The sequence below is a fragment of the Amblyraja radiata genome, chromosome 31 (assembly GCF_010909765.2).
Source record: "Amblyraja radiata isolate CabotCenter1 chromosome 31, sAmbRad1.1.pri, whole genome shotgun sequence".
Taxonomy (NCBI): Eukaryota; Metazoa; Chordata; class Chondrichthyes; order Rajiformes; family Rajidae; genus Amblyraja; species Amblyraja radiata.
The window spans coordinates 24,925,663-24,941,929 of NC_045986.1; the positions used below are offsets into that span (position 1 = coordinate 24,925,663).

The window sequence follows — 16,267 nt, forward strand, 5'->3', positions numbered from 1 at the left end:
GGGAAGAGAAGGGGGGGAAGAGACGGGGGGGAAGAGACGGGGGGGAAGAGACGGGGGGGAAGAGACGGGGGGGGAAGAGACGGGGGGGAAGAGACGGGGGGGGAAGAGACGGGGGGAAAGGGGTGGAGGAGGAAGGGGAGAAGAGGAGAGGGAGAGGTGGAGGGGGGGGAGAGGGAATTGAGGGGGGTAGAGGGAACGTGTGCAGAGGGGTGGGAGGGAGATGGAGAGAGAGGAGGGAGGAGAGAGAGGGAGAGGTGGGGGTGGAGGGGAAGATGGGAGGGGAGCGGGGGGGAGCTTAACATGCTGACGTTGAAAATAATTTCCTAAATTCCCCAAGAACTTGGCTTCTGGAGTATTATTGCTAATGTGATTTTCCCCGTCAATATGTAAATGGTTTTGTGATGGTTTTTATCCTAGAGATTTATTTATATCATCCATGTTACACGTCTCCAAAATTCACGATTTATACTAATGCCATTTGGAGGCAATGGACAACTCCCACTAACATGTATTTGCCCCTTACTGTGTCTTAGCTCCACCAAATTAAATATTTTTCCTTTACTCCCTTCATCCCATTCTTTACCTTGGTCACTTTGGAATCACATTTCTGCAATTAGATCATACACACTTATCTGCAATGTGTTGAGTGCTGTATGCCTTCAGATAATGAGCTCTAAACTTTATCTCGTCACCATTTTCCTTGCACTATGGAGGTATATTCTTCCGTTTGCCTGTGTTGTTCCTTCAAGACAAAGTCTATACATTGTTACCAATTCCACTACCCTCTATTGTCACCTCGGACATTTTGTTTTTGACTTGCTAAATTTCTCCTCAGCAAAACGCTCCTTACCCACAACCATCACTAACGTGGGCAAATTAGGGGTAGTGTCAATACCATATCATCTTCTTATTAATATATTTGGCTTATGCCATAATTAGCTAAGAATTTTAAGAATGATAATGCCCACAAAGGGATTATTGTTGCCACAACCATTTCTGTATCTCCAATTACAAAATGTAATAATGTAGAACCAATTCCTTCCTTTATGAATCAGAAAGTTAACTGTTGAATATTTAACCAAAAATCCCATTAATACGACAGGAACTTTTTTTTCTGGAGATGACCTTTAGCTTTTATCTCTTTGCCTCCAGGCCGTGTAGTGAATGTAGTAGTGGTGAGGAGCAGGGAACATTTATGGTATTTGTTAGAAATGTATCCCATTACAGGGTACCCTGCAATCATTCTACCTTGGTCAAGCATGAGAGATAGAGATAAGAGGTAATTAACATCCATAGAACAATACCTCAATAAGGATGAAACAGATTTTTTAGAATGGGCTGGAAACCAAGTGATTATAACAGGACAACTGTGGGAAAAAATCGTGATTGACATGCAGTGATGTCATGATGAAATAGTTCAAAAGTGAAATGACTACCACCAACCATTATTTACATATTTCCCACACTTTCCAATGCCTAAGCCATTAAACTTCATTGCAAGTGGAAGAAAGATTACATTACTGACATATTTCCAGCAAATCCACCGTGCACCTTAAAAATCTTATCAATATAACCAAATGTAAAAAAATCTTCAAATGCACTCCCTCAAGACGTAAATATTCTGAAATACACTAAAGCAATATCAATCTATTAGGCTAAATGTTAGCTCAGACTGGCTGCAGTACTTGTCTAATGTTTCGTGAATTCTTTCCTTTTCTCTTTTATTTTGAGAAACTAGGGTTGGCGAAAGTCCATCGCACAGGATACCAGCAAGGGCAAGTTAAGCTGATCAATCAAACCGTGATTAGATCTCACAAAACTTGGGCTTTAAAAGCTCATAGATTGCATGCGTAAGGGAATGCGGAGGGAAATGAGATGTTCTACAGTTCTAAAATCCAATGAAAGAATCAGTAAATCTGGGAGAAGTCATAAAATGGGATGTTGCAACCTAGAAGAAACGAGAATATTAAATTAATATTTTTCAACCTGCTACATTACTAGTTTTGGGTGTACTTTAAAAAAAAATCTGTGAACCAGTGAAGAATAATTTTCTATTTTAATCTCACTGTCAGTACACCTGATTTCCTTTACTATCCATTGTTGCCATCAATACTTGAAATAAAAAATTACTCTATGCTAATTTCTTACAGATATTTCTACTACTTTCATTTTTTCCTGTGCACACCGGTAATATAATTACACAGTACTAAGTTGTTACAGAGTTGGTAAAACTACCAAAGGGCTCCTTGCATTGACAGTGTGATGTAAGGAGCAATAGAGTCAACTTCTGAATGATTGTTCACTTGCTGTGTTGTATTACAGAAATATCGTAAGCTGTCTATATGGGAATAAGAAATGTACATAAAGCAAATAGGGTCTCTCCAAATATAACACTTGGTCTGCCTATGGAAAGAAATACATATTGTCTAGTCAGGACCAAAACCACCAACTAAAAGAACAAAACCAACTTGGCAGCCAAAGTAGCCATATCCAATGGAATTGATATTAGTTTAGGAAAATAAGTTTTAAGCGTAGACATTTGAAAAGGTGCAACAAAATTGCATTTCCATAAAAGATGTTGCACGTATGGGTACAAATAAAGAGAAGCTCTTCTGAATACAGAGCTAAATTTAATTTGCATCCACCTCATGTATTACTGAGAAGAGCATCATGCTTCGCATGTCAAGCAGCAGCTGTGAAACAAAGGGTTAAGGCTGTCTCCTTCCCAATTTATCTAAAATTTCTTGGGAAATATGTCAACACTTAATGTGAATAAGGCTTTTAAAAAACCTTAAAAACATGCCTCAATATATTCCAGCACATATAGTGGATAATTACTATTCTTTGATAGGCATAAGAAATTTTTCATTTCAGCCTAAATCAAAATCATAAATATTCCATAACATATTAAATATTGATTTGCTTGTTTTAAGTGATGCAATTCTTCTTTACTAAAAAAAAATTCAAAAGATAATTTTGGCTCAATTTTCCCGCAAATTTCTGCCAATAGTAAACGGACAAATCGACATGTAACTTAATACATTTTTGCTTTGTCATTAGTTTTTTTTCCATAAAATACATGCAATGGGCATAAGCTATCAATCTTTCAAGTAAATCGGCATAATCATTATTTTATGTTAATGGCATAAATACCATGGAACAATTACAATTTACTTGGAATTACAAAATTGTGCAATGGTTTCGCATTTCCACAAATTGTTGTATTGACAGGGAAATTACAGGCTGTTCCATGTCTATAGAATACTCAACTTACAGCAGTTTTATTACCTTAAGTTCAGAGCATTAGAGCTTGAAAATGCATAACCCATAGAATGAATATTTCCATTAAAATAATAAAGGGACAGAAAATTCAACAAGAAAAATGTATTTTAACATGCTGCACCTGAAAAGAACCATTATTTAAGTTGCACATATTAAAAATAAAAACTTTCCTCTGTAAATAAATTCTATGTAGTTGAAAATGTGAACTTTTGGCTAAAACCAGAATCTACTGCTGTCCCCATTGCAATAATATTAATCAAGCCAGTGACTATCTTCGATTCATTCCAAACTCCAGATACCAGATCTAATTGAGTTTTGTGCAAACGCACCTGAACTAAATAAAGTCAAAAATTGGAGGTGAGACTTAGCATGCAATGCTCCATTTGTGGACAGTGATCCTGCGAGTTATTCTGGAGCACATTACCTGAAGTATTCCAATATTTGACAGTGCGAGAGGAGTTAAATCACTTTCACACCAGATAAACAATCCGTTACCGCCCTCTCGTGGAGTTTACGGCCACCAAACAACCTTGTATATTTGATTTTTAAAATATTAATTATTTTTTTGCTCTTCATAGAAAGTGACAGTTTGCTGAGGACGAAAAAAAATAATCGGACATTGGCTCTGTTCCTGTGAGGAAATAGTTTGCCCTTCTCCACACTCCACACATAACGGTTTTCAATATTTACGATAAACCGTCTTTGCTCCATTTGCAGCGCTTCACACCCCCTTGTTCTGTCAGATTCAGCTTTTTTTCGTCGTCCAGCAGGTTGTCAATAAAATTAAATATTTAATAGCCGCGATTTTTTGCAGACACTTATATTTTTCTCCCACCCCCTCCACCTCAGCCCCTTACCTTCCGGCTTCTTTTCGGCAGCCATTTCAGTCCCCCACTTACATCCCTAAACCCGACCGCCGGAGAAACCGCCGCTCAACCAACCTTGAGCACCGGGCACAGAACTCGCCTCGCCCCGCCCCCCTCCTCTCTCCCTGCCAATGGCAACCAGCTCATTGGGCCGACCATCCCACATTCCCGCCCCTTCGCTTGTCGGATCGATGGACTATTGGTTAAGGCGCACGTCCATCATCGACCTGGAGGCTTCCGGTTATCGGGTTAGGTTGTGACCGCCCAGAAAGGCGTACCGCCGACTCTTGCGTGCGCGCGCGCGACATGTGCGCGTCAGCGTGCGCGCGCCCGAGAGTGAAAAAACGTGCGTGCACGCGTCAAGAGGAAATCTCGTGAGATTTCTGAGGCTTCTTTCTGCTCCTTGTCTGAAGTGGGAACAAGAAATATCACCATAAAGCAAGATGGATTATAAATGTTGCAAAACGCCATAACTCTTGGAAGAGCATTTTAATGCAAAGTTGGGTAATCTTCACCATCAGCCAATAGTTCCTACCATCAATATCCTGGAGGTCACCATGAATCAGAAACTAGCCAAAAGGGTATTGGAGCTCCAAGAGCTGGTTGCAGACTGGATATGTTGCAGAAGTTACTCTCCTCTTGACACTCCAGACCCTTCTCACAATACACATGGCACCAGGAGCACAATGGAATCCACCCTCCTTGCCTAGATGAGTAACACCAACCAGCATGTAACAAGCTCCATGTGGCAGAGAAGCTTGTGTGATCGGAACCTCATCAATGGTCCCAAGCACTCATCCCCTCCATTATCAGCACTGAATGATTGCAATGTGTGCATCTACGGAATGTAGTATAGGTACTTGCCCAGGCTACTCTGATACCTCCCCTATCTGTAACCTTGACCAATGCAGGCTATCACCTACTGTCTCCCCCTAATTGCACACCAATCTGGCCCCTCCAAATCAGTCCCCAACAATCGTTTGCTCGTGTGTCAGACGACGCATAGCTCGCTGTTGGCTTCTGTCGTCATCCAACATGTTGACAGAATTAGTTACACGACGCGTCAAAGAGTGCATCGTGTCGTCGTTTCCGGGGATCACCACGAGGAGGCTTCTGTCAACAATAATAGACAGTAATATATTTACAGGTTCACCATTCACTAGAATGACTACAACTGTTCAGAAAGGCATCTGAAGGGGATGACATTGCAGGAGGGAAATTGGGGAAGGGCAATAAATGCAAGCTTTGGCAATTATGCCCAGTTCATTTCAATGAAAAACACTTGATCAGGTTCTAATTCCTGGTCTTAATTGTCTCCTTTTCATGAGAAGGCTCATCCTCCGAGCCTCCTAAAGGCTCATCCTCATTTTCAACCACATCAAGATCCACTCTTCAAATATCTCTAACATTACTCAATCATCCCCAACATTCTTCCCTTTATTAGCATACCTTGTTGCACAAATGTGGTAAATAGGCCTGTGTTTTTACCTAATCCCTTCCTATTGTCAGAACACCAAATACATGTACCAGTAAAACACTAATTTACTTGTCCTTTTAATTTAATAAATTAGTTTTATAATGCAAACTTCACCCTGTGGTGACCAAACATTGCATGACAGATTTGTGAAGTCATGCATTACTTCCCAGGCTGATTCCGAGCCTTCACAATACACATGGCACCTGGCTTGGCTTTTTAATTCTCTGCTGACTGTTACTCTGCCTATGTTTAAGAAAGAACTGCAGATGCTGGAAAAATCGAAGGTAGACAAAAATGCTGGAGAAACTCAGCGGGTGAGGCAGCATCTATGGAGCGAAGGAACAAGTGACGTTTCGGGTTGAGACCCTTCTTCATGCTGAACAAGGGTCGCGACCCGAAACATCACCTATTCCTTCGCTTCATAGATGCTGCCTCGCCCGCTGAGTTTCTCCAGCATTTTTGTCTACCTTCTGTTACTCTGCCTATAGTTTTTGTGGTTTATGTAATATCAGGTATGTACTTTAAAAAATGTGACATGTGTCCACTGCTCTCATTGGTAAAACTGGGTAAATAAGATTGCCTGTGCAGCAGAAGACACATTTTAGAGAAATGCAGTCCACCTCTTGTTTTTCTTTACTTAGTTTCTTTGTATAATAACTAAGTTCTTTAATTTCAATCGCAAATTATTTTGCAGCGTCGAGACTGAGACATGATAATCAAAGTTAGACACAAAAGGCTGGAGCAACTCAGCAGGTCAGACAGCATATCTGGAGAAAAGAAATGGATGATGTTTCAGATCGAGACACAAAACATCTCCTATTTCTTTTCTCCAGAGATGCTGTCTGAACCGCTAAGTTACTCCAGCTTTTTGTGTCCACCTTCGGTTTAATCCAGCATCTGTAGTTCCTTCCTACACATGATAATCAAAGTGCTGGTTAGTAAAACAATAACATTACACTCAAAGGCCTGAAACATATGGACCCTTATTATGAGGTGTTTAATTCAAGTGAGAGCACAGTGGACTGAGCTTCTAGATTTCCAGGCTGCGAGGAATCCAACAGCTGCGACTCAATGGAATGGAGATGAAGAGAGAAACTTTTACACTATATACCAAGACACCAATTGAGGATAAGAGGAGATAATCACACCATAAAGACCTCAAATCATATCCTGGAGGATGCATTAAATGCATTAAAAACACAATGCAACCCTCCCAAAAATTGAACAGGCACCATCACCATTTCGTAACTCACAACCCAGAGCAGGGAAAATCAACTGATACTTCCTTAATTACAGTACCTTTAGATTGTTAGCAGATAATTTTAGATTCTCAGATTTGAAGGACATGTTCATGAGAGAGTGGATTATTTGTGGAATCCAAGAGTCCATTCTAAGGAACAGCTACAACATGGGACAAGTTTAACTCTAATAAAATGCATCCAGGTATGCAAAGCTGTGGAGCTTTCCAAAGCCAAGCTAGAAAGGTTGGACAGTAAGCACACGCCATTAAGCAGAGGACAAACTGCAGAACATTGCAAGATCTGGAGCAGCAACAAGTTGCAAGATCTGGAGCAGCAACATGTGTGGCTGTGGGGGGAAAAAGTGCAGATGATGTGCACTGGAGAATCGATTCTACCAACAATGCACAGAAAAGAAGATATTGAAAGTTCAGAGCGTGACTAAAATCAACTGTGCAGAGAAAAAGATGGAGGGATTCAGAATACTAGTTGAATGCAATGCATCTACTGTCAAACAAAGGAACACCCAATAAATGTGCCTACACCAAGATATTAATGCAATAATAATCTGTGACATTTTAACTTGATTTGGCAGCAATATGAAATGTTCTCCCGAAGGAAGCCATCAATATCAAGGCAGTGCAGTTAAAACTATGAGTAATGAGCTATCAATATTCAACAAGATTACACTGAAGCCTGCTGGAAATTGCTCTCTAAAGGTGGTGAACCAAAAAAATTAAGAGAACCATTATACAGATTTAATCAGCGTAGACCAGAAAGTTACCACATCCGTACTAGTTGGCACTACTATTTAGAAGATATATCAGCCCACTCGTGTTAGTGACTATCCTACTGGATCCAACTCTGCACCATTACACAATGAGTGTACTGGAAGGTTAGTTCTGTAACTGGGGGCAACTGAAGACTCTACTGTGAGCATAAAGCAAGCTGCCGTAGGAACTCACTGGGTCAGGCAGCATCTGCAGAGGGAAATGGATAGACAGTGTTTTGATTTAGACTGATCTGTGTGAAGGGTCCTGAAACATAATTTGCAGTCTCTTCTGCCTCTTTTTAATACTCTACATCCTCATGCCCATGGCTTTCATGTGGCCCAGCTCTGCACCCTACGTTTACAGATTTATTTTACAGAATGTCACACTCAGAACCCTAAGGCCTCTGGACTGTTCAGCAGGGAAACCAGCTCTCCATTCTAAGATTAGGATAAAATTTACTGAAAGACCAGTTCTGTACTCCTAGGGTTGCTGGCCTCTTCCGCTGGACATGTAAGATGTGAGGCTGTTCCCTGCACCCAACAGCTCATGGATCTTCTGGTAGGAAACCAGTTGAATACTCTTGGACCTGAGGATTTTTTTGGAAAACACTCACTATGTACCTTCGACCCTTCTGTGTAACTCCAAACTTGCAACCCAAGTATAGTGGATCTTCCACTGCCAGTGGATCTTCCACTGCAGTTATTTCATGGAAGAGAGAAATTAGAAGGCTAATACCATCAACTCTCAGATAAGATGTTGGTGATATATTCATCATGCCATCGTCCTGTGGCTCCCATGGAGAAATTTAAAGACGTTGGAAAAAACTAATTTAACAAAGATCTGGAACAGAGATCGAACAGAGAAATTCCAGCAAAGCCTGAAGTGAAACTCTCAATGAGGCAAAAATCACAACAGATTACCTATGAACCTTTTTCTTTCTTCTCATCTCCAAGATTAAACCATGCCGCTGAGAGACCTGGTATACAGAGCAACAAGTGGAGATGAAAAGCAAAATTTGAATCCAAACTAAGGAAGTCTCCTTTGTGGGTTATTTGAACACCAGCCCTGAATTTAGATTCAACAAAGGTCAAGAAAGTAAAGGACTTGCCAAGACCAAAACATTTATGGGAATATAATGCTTTCTTCTGTTCTTCAACTATCAGAGCAAGTAGTCTCTAACATAGGATATAACATGTGCAACATGTAATATTGGTGTATATTACCTAAATATTTTTGCTTAGGAAGAACTCAGAAGCTGGTTTAAATCTAAGGTAGACACAAAATGCTGGAGAAACTCAGCGGGACAGGCAGCATCTCTGGAGAAAAGGAATGGGTGATGTTTCGGGTCGAGACTGAAGAAAGTCTGAAGGGTCTCGACCCGAAATGTCATCGATTTCTTCTCTCCAGCTATGCTGCCTGTCCTGCTGAGTTACTCCAGCATTTTGTGTCTACCTTAAATATTTTTGCATTTTACCAACACGTCTCTCTGAATAGAACTGGTCTATATTTGTCATGTCCAAAATGAATTGTCTGAGTCTATGTGATGATGCTGTGAGCAAGATTTTCATTGAACCTGTACCTCATCATTCATGTGCAAATGACAATAAACTTGTCCCAACTCAACTTGACTTGATCCAATTTGCCTGTCTGGCAGCAAACACACAATGGAGAAATATGGTCTTTGCTTTTTCAGGCCGAGATCACTTTCACTGAACGTTTTATGCTTTATTTCTCTACTTATTTCTCAACTTATTACATTTGGTCTGCTCCCCCAATGCATCCATTCCCTACCCCTAGCCCCCATGGGACTATTGGTCTTCCAACTCAAGCCGTTCCCGAACGTAAGATTCCAACACTCCTCTTGCCTTCCTCAGCATTGATCTTTTTAAAAAATCTAATTGCACTTGCCCTGCATGTCGCAGTAGCAATTCGCCCTCCCCCTGCTAGTCGAGCCATTGTGATGTAATCAGTTGAAGCTGGTCGGTTTGAAATTAAAGGTATTTGGATTTTTTTCAACTTTAATCAGTGATAATTCGAGAAATAAAGCATAAAATGTTCTGTGAAAGTGTTCTCTGCCTTAAGGGGAAAAATGTGAATCAGAATGTGTAAAAATCTTGTGAAAGTTGGCATTTTTAAAGCTTTAATCACAAATAATGTGTCAAACATAGGATAAAATCTTCATTGATGCTGGTCTCTGCTAGCAGAGCCATTGTTACATCATCATTTGAAGCTGGTGGTTTTAATTTCAAAGTCTTTTGACACTTTAAGACTTTTAATCAGTAATGAGTTGAGAAATAAAGCATGAAATGTTCAGATAAGGTGATCCCAGCCTCGACGGGAAAAATGTAAATCGCAATATGTAAAAATGTAATCGTTATTACGTAGTGTTTTTGCGAAGATGTAAAGACAACCACATATACACACACATATACACACTAACAAGATCAGACTTTAAATAAGTATATGATGATATGTAAGCCACATTATTAATTAGAATCACTGACCTTTATCCCGTATCTTAAAGAGAGATACCAAGATACTAACTCTGAAAATGGCCTCTTACAAAGGTCTAATGATATTCAGGAATATCATCTCATCTTTTCAAGAAAATTAGTGGTATTCCTAATTTTACTATGTTCTCAAACGGCTTTGGAAGTAGAATCTTTGAATGTTTAGGTGAAAGATTACTGTGGATAGATGAAGTTAAAGTCAGATCAGCCATGAACTAAATGAATGGCAGAATATACTCAAGGGGCCGTGTGTTCATTCACATGTTCGTGGTTATTCATAAATGAAATGAGAAAAGCCTTCCACACTCAACATTGACTTCCAACAATTTCAGATCATGAACAATGCTCCCATTATCAGTAGGTAGCTTTTAATAGTAACAAGCTGCTGAAACATTTACGTGGATTCACTGGAATTTAGAAAGATGAGAGGGAATCCTATAGAAACATGTAATTTTCTTAAAGATTTGGACAGGTTAGATGCAGGAAAAATGCTCCAGATGTTGGGGGAGTCCAGAATCAGGGGTCACAGTTTAAGAATAAGGGGGAGGCCATTTAGGTCTGAGATGTGGAAAAACGTTGTCACCCAGAGAGATGTGAATCTGTGGAATTCTCTGCCACAGAAGGCAGTGGAGGCCAATTCACTGGATGTTTTCAAGAAAGAGTTATATTTAGCTCTTCGGGCTAAAGGAATCCAGGTATATGGGGAAAAAGCCGGTACAGGATACTGATTTTAAGTGATCAACCATGATCATATTGAATGGTGGTGTTGGCTCGAAGGGCAAATGGCCTACTCCTGCACCAATTTTTCTAAGTTTGTATGTTATATTTCTCTCTTCCAAGGATTGCTTCACCTGTTGAGTTTTTCCAATTTGTTTTTTTTAAATTATTTTTGAATTATAGCTTGCATATTTTCTTTTGTATGTATATTTGAGGCGTACAGATAGATTTTGGCATGTGCCATCTTACTTGTGATCAGACACATATTGTTCCAAGTCTGTTTAGAATGAGCTAAATGTATAATACAGCATAGACCATTTAGGGTTTCGGCCCGAAAGGTCGCCTATTTCCTTCGCTTCCCTGCTGAGTTTCTCCAGCATTTTTGTCTACCTTTGATTTTCCAGCATCTGCAGTTCCTTCTTAAACATAGACCATTTAATTGTTGTTTTATGAAGAATTCTCATCAGACCCATTAGCCTGCCCTTTGTTCACAACCCTTCAAATAATTCCACATTAAATATTTTTAAGCTTACCTTTTTAAAATTACTTTTGAATCATCTTGCTAAATTCATTCCAGATCACAATACTTTTCTGCGTAAAAGTTAGTTCTTGCCTATGCCTCTCTTGCCAAGTGCCTTAAATCTGTGATCTCTGATATCAATATTCTGGAACCAATTTCTCCTATTTCCTCTATCAAAAAAAAACTCCAAGATTTTGAACTTTTTGTTTAAATCGTCTCTTAACCTTTGCTTTGAAGAAGAGGTATATTTTCTTCTGTCTTTTCATCTTATGTGAAGTTTTTCATTCCTGATGGCATTCCATGAAATCTCTGCAGTTAAAACACAGAAATGTTGAACCCTGATCAAGATTAGTGTAATCCATAAAGAAGGGGGAAAAAATGTCTTCTCGAGCAAATTGTTGCAATCATTCGATTATCCCAGATCGAAAATCTTCACTCCTCTCATTTTACTCACATACCAGTCATCATTGGAAGCCTTTCAAGTGGTTTGTCAATTGTAACAGAACATAAAGATCATTAAATCCCATGGATTAATCCCAGTTTGGTCTGGATTAACTAAACTAAATTTGAAAATGGACATGATTCCAAGTAGTAAAAAATAGGTGTCTTCTTCAGATTTCTTTGGCATGGTTTTTATTCCCTTCTCCTCTCTTGTTGCTCACAACTCTAAATTACTGCAGCTGGTCTCTGCATCCCTGAGCTAATGAAAGAGGTGGCAGGAAATCAGTGAGGATTCTTACTATCAATTATTAACCAATGCCCATTGCCTGACAATGTAATTAGGTTCTGATTTGAGACACATATGGTTGAATAACTTGAACAACGTTGCTCAATTGAGCAAGGTATCAAAGACTGGTTCTGCCTTTGAAGACATTAGGTGAGGAGGAGATAGTAAATTGGCACCAAAATATATGTAAACTATCTTTAGTGTTTGTGGTTTGAAGGGAATATTATTACCAAATCTGCAGATTGAGCATTGATATGGAGTACTCTTGCTGTTTATAAGAGGAGATTAGTTTAACCTGGCATCATACAAAAGTAACTCAGTATTTTTGCAATATAAATTTTATTGTTTTGCTTGGACAACTTTGAGGTTTATAAATTCATAGAAAATAAAAAAATGGGCAGTGTATTGCAATCCTAAGAAGGGTCTCAACCCAATACACCGTTTATCCATGTCCTCCGGAGATGCTGCCTAACTCGCTGAGTTACTTTGTGTTTTGCCCAAGATTCCAGCATCTGCGGTTTCCATTTCCCCTTTTGTTCTCTATCACTGTTCACAATTTCATTTCTAACTTTTCCCAGTTCTGCTGAAGAATAGTAAACTAGAAATGTTGATTTATTTCTCTCTCTCCATTGGTACTGCCTGAATTGCTGAATATCTCCAGCAATTTGTATTTTTATTTCTAAGGCAATCAAGGTAGTCCAATTTTCCCAATCAGTCATCGTATCAGTCTGAAGAAGAGTCTCGACCCGAAACGTCGCCTATTCCTTCTCCCCATAGATGCTGCCTCACCCACTGAGTTTCTCCAGCATTCTACCTTTGATTTTTCCAGCATCTACAGTTCTTTCTTAGTCATATCATTCTTGTTGATTCTTTTCCAAATCCCTTTCAAAAATAACTAATGAATTCATTTCTGCTGCCCACCACCTGATAGGGTGATGCATTTCAAGTGTATACCACTCATTGACAAAACAAAATTATCATCATGTTATTTCTGACACTTTTCCTTTACTTGGACACAGAACCTTTTTCCCAGGATGGAATATTCAACACTAAAGGGCATAGCCTTCAGGTGAGAGTGGCATCGTTTAAAGGAGATGTGCAGAGAGTGGTGAGTGCCTGGATGCACTGCCAGGGGTGGTGGTTGAGGACGAGATAGATATAGTCGTAACATCATATTCAGCATAGACATTGTGGACCGAACGGCCTGTTCTTGTGCTGTACTGTTCTATGTTCTTCCAATCATCCAAAACTGTATTTTATTTACCCTTTTCAACCCCATGGTGATTTTAAACACCCTGATGAAATATCTTCTTATCTTGCTTATTTCTGATATCTTCACATCAGAGGAAACTCACACTCAAACTGCCATCTCCATTGATCGTCAACTCAACACATGAAGGAAAGCTACCTACTCCATCTAATAGGAAAACCCAGCAATGCCCCATCAGTTACATCTGATGTTATGATTTGGTACATTTTAACATACAAATAAAAAAATAATACTCATGACATTTTAATTTGACATATGACATCTAGCTCCACTGTAAAGTTTTATAAAGGTTTATTAGCTTTGGCTGAGAGGGAGTACTTTTCACTCTGAATCAAATTGTTATGGATTCAAAGCCCATTCCAGAATCCTGTGCATATAAATGGAAACAGAAAAGACTGCAGATGCTGGAATCTGAGGCATAAAACTCAGCGAGTCAGGCAGCATCTGTGGAGGCAGAGGGATAGTTGATGTTTCAGGTCAAGACCCTGCATCAGGTCTGTGAGTGTAGAGCAGAGATGAGATAGCCAGTATAAAATGGTGAAGGAGAGGGGTGAGACAGGAGCTGGCAACATTGTCCGTTCCTCTGCCTCCACCTATGCTGCCTCTGTTACATCAGCAATTTATTTTTTGAACCTGTACCTATAATCCAGGTTGTTATTTCAATGTTGTGCTCATCTTTTATATGATACATTATGCTTGAGGCATGCAGTAGACATGGGACATCCACTGGTACCTCTCAAAGGATAGCAGGTGAATTCTTCTTATGTTCTGGCCCTCAATCAATATCACAAAAACAGAATACCGTTCACTTACTGCACTTTAAAATGCACTGACAGATCACCCTGCATACATGTTCAAGCCTGTAACAGGCCTCGAGCCCACAACCTCCTGACACACAACTGAGCAAACTAACACCTCCAGGGATTGTAATGTCCACAACCTCTATGTGACCTCAGCAATCGCCTATTAAAAAAGAGATGGAGAATCAGCATTATAGCCTGCGGATCAATGAGTAACAGCATTAAAGTCTCATCCAGTGTTCAGTGAAGTGCAATTTGTCGCATCCTTAAAGGGACTTGATCTCTGCAGAAGAAAAGTACACTGAGAATTAGAGGGTCCTGATAAATCAACATGCCATTCAATATACTGGCAGCAATGACAATGGAGACCCAGAATGGTCAAAACACAGTGAACAGGGAGGATAAAAAATAGTGGGCACAAACCTGTTAGAATGTATCACCCAATGGCTCAAAGTATAACTCCGATATCAGATTTAGTTTTAATTTGTTGAACTCAGCTAGGATATTGTTTGAGAAACTACATTTAATCTCTGAGGAAAGAGGCGAGTCCTATTGGAACGTATACATGTGCAAACATCATGATTTCATTCCGCAATGATCTCCTCTTGAGTTTTGTTTTCCAAAAATAAACTTTATTCAGAATAAAAATATATACAAAACAGAAACTGTGCAAAAATTCTTCATACGTACTCAGTACATTCAATAGTGTCAAACTCAGTAGTGTTTTCTCATGTTTTTATACAAAATACCCTTGACACAAATGTGGCCCCCTGGGGTGATATCCCTCTTCCTTATTTGAAGTGTGACCCTCCAGACTCTGCCCTTCAATGTTCAGCAGCGGAAGGACCCCAGACTGAGATCCTCCTCCACATAGCCTTGGCTTTGGCTGCACCAAGTTTCAGTGAGTCATAGAGTGATACAGTGTGGAAATAGGCCCTCTGACCAAACTTGCCCACACCGGCCAACATGTTCCAGCTACACTCGTCCCACCTGCCTGCGTTTGGTCCATATACCTCCAAACCTGTCCTATCCATGTACCTAACTGTTTCTTAAACTTTGGGATAGTCCCTGCCTCAACTACCTTATCTGGCAGCTTGTTCCATACATCCACCTTCCTTTTGTGTGAAAAAAATTACCCCTCAGATTCCTATTAAATCTTTTCCCCTTCACCTTAAACCTCAGTCCTCGATTCACCTACTCTGGGCAAGAGACTGTGTGCATCTAGCCGATCTATTCCTCTCATGATCTTATACTCCTCTATAAGTCCTCATCCTCCTGCTCTCTATGGAATAGAGTCCCAGCCTACTCAACCTCTCCCAATAGCTCAGACCCTCTAGTCCTGGCAAAATCCTCGTAAATCTTCTCTGTACCCTTTCCAGTTAGTCCAGCATGAGTCCCTCAATATGTACTCCTGCATTCTGGAATGGGTGAGTCGGCAACATTCCCTGATGAATATTTCATTGTGCAGGGAGGACAACAAGTTTCAGCAGACCAAAGAGTTGATGATCTCGGTTTGTACTCGCTAGAATTTAGAAGATTGAGGGGGGATCTTATAGAAACTTACAAAATTCTTAAGGGGTTGGACAGGCTAGATGCAGGAAGATTGTTTCCAATGTTGGGGAAGTCCAGAACAAGGGGTCACAGTTTAAGGATAAGGGGGAAATCTTTTAGGACCGAGATGAGGAAAACATTTTTCACACAGAGAGTGGTGAATCTCTGGAATTCTCTGCCACAGAAGGTAGTTGAGGCCAGTTCGTTGGCTATATTTAAGAGGGAGTTAGATGTGGCCCTTGTGGCTAAAGGGATCAGGGGGTATGGAGAGAAGGCAGGTACAGGATACTGAGTTGGATGATCAGCCATGATCATATTGAATGGCGGTGCAGGCTCGAAGGGCCGAATGGCCTACTCCTGCACCTATTTTCTATGTTTCTATGTTTCTATGTTCCATATGCACCTGATGTCAGTCTCCAAATGTATCCCTGGGAATACGTAAATTAGAGTGTCCTTGATTATGAAGCTGCTCGGGATGAACCGTGATAAGGACCCTTGCTTCATTCTCCAGACCCTCATCATAGATCCATACTCTG

General features: G+C 40.1%; 1 protein-coding gene across 6 annotated transcripts in view; it reads right to left on the minus strand.

The window, feature by feature from the left end:
- camta1 (calmodulin binding transcription activator 1) overlaps window positions 1-4,242 on the minus strand; it is an 880,549-nt gene extending 876,307 nt beyond the window's left edge. For all 6 annotated transcript variants that reach the window (XM_033048136.1, XM_033048135.1, XM_033048133.1 and 3 more), the window contains exon 1: window positions 4,140-4,242. In XM_033048136.1, coding sequence (XP_032904027.1) covers window positions 4,140-4,164 — 25 coding nt within the window. In that variant the 5' untranslated portion in view covers window positions 4,165-4,242. The remainder of the gene's footprint in view (window positions 1-4,139) is intronic.
- Between the last annotated feature and the right edge of the window lie 12,025 nt (window positions 4,243-16,267).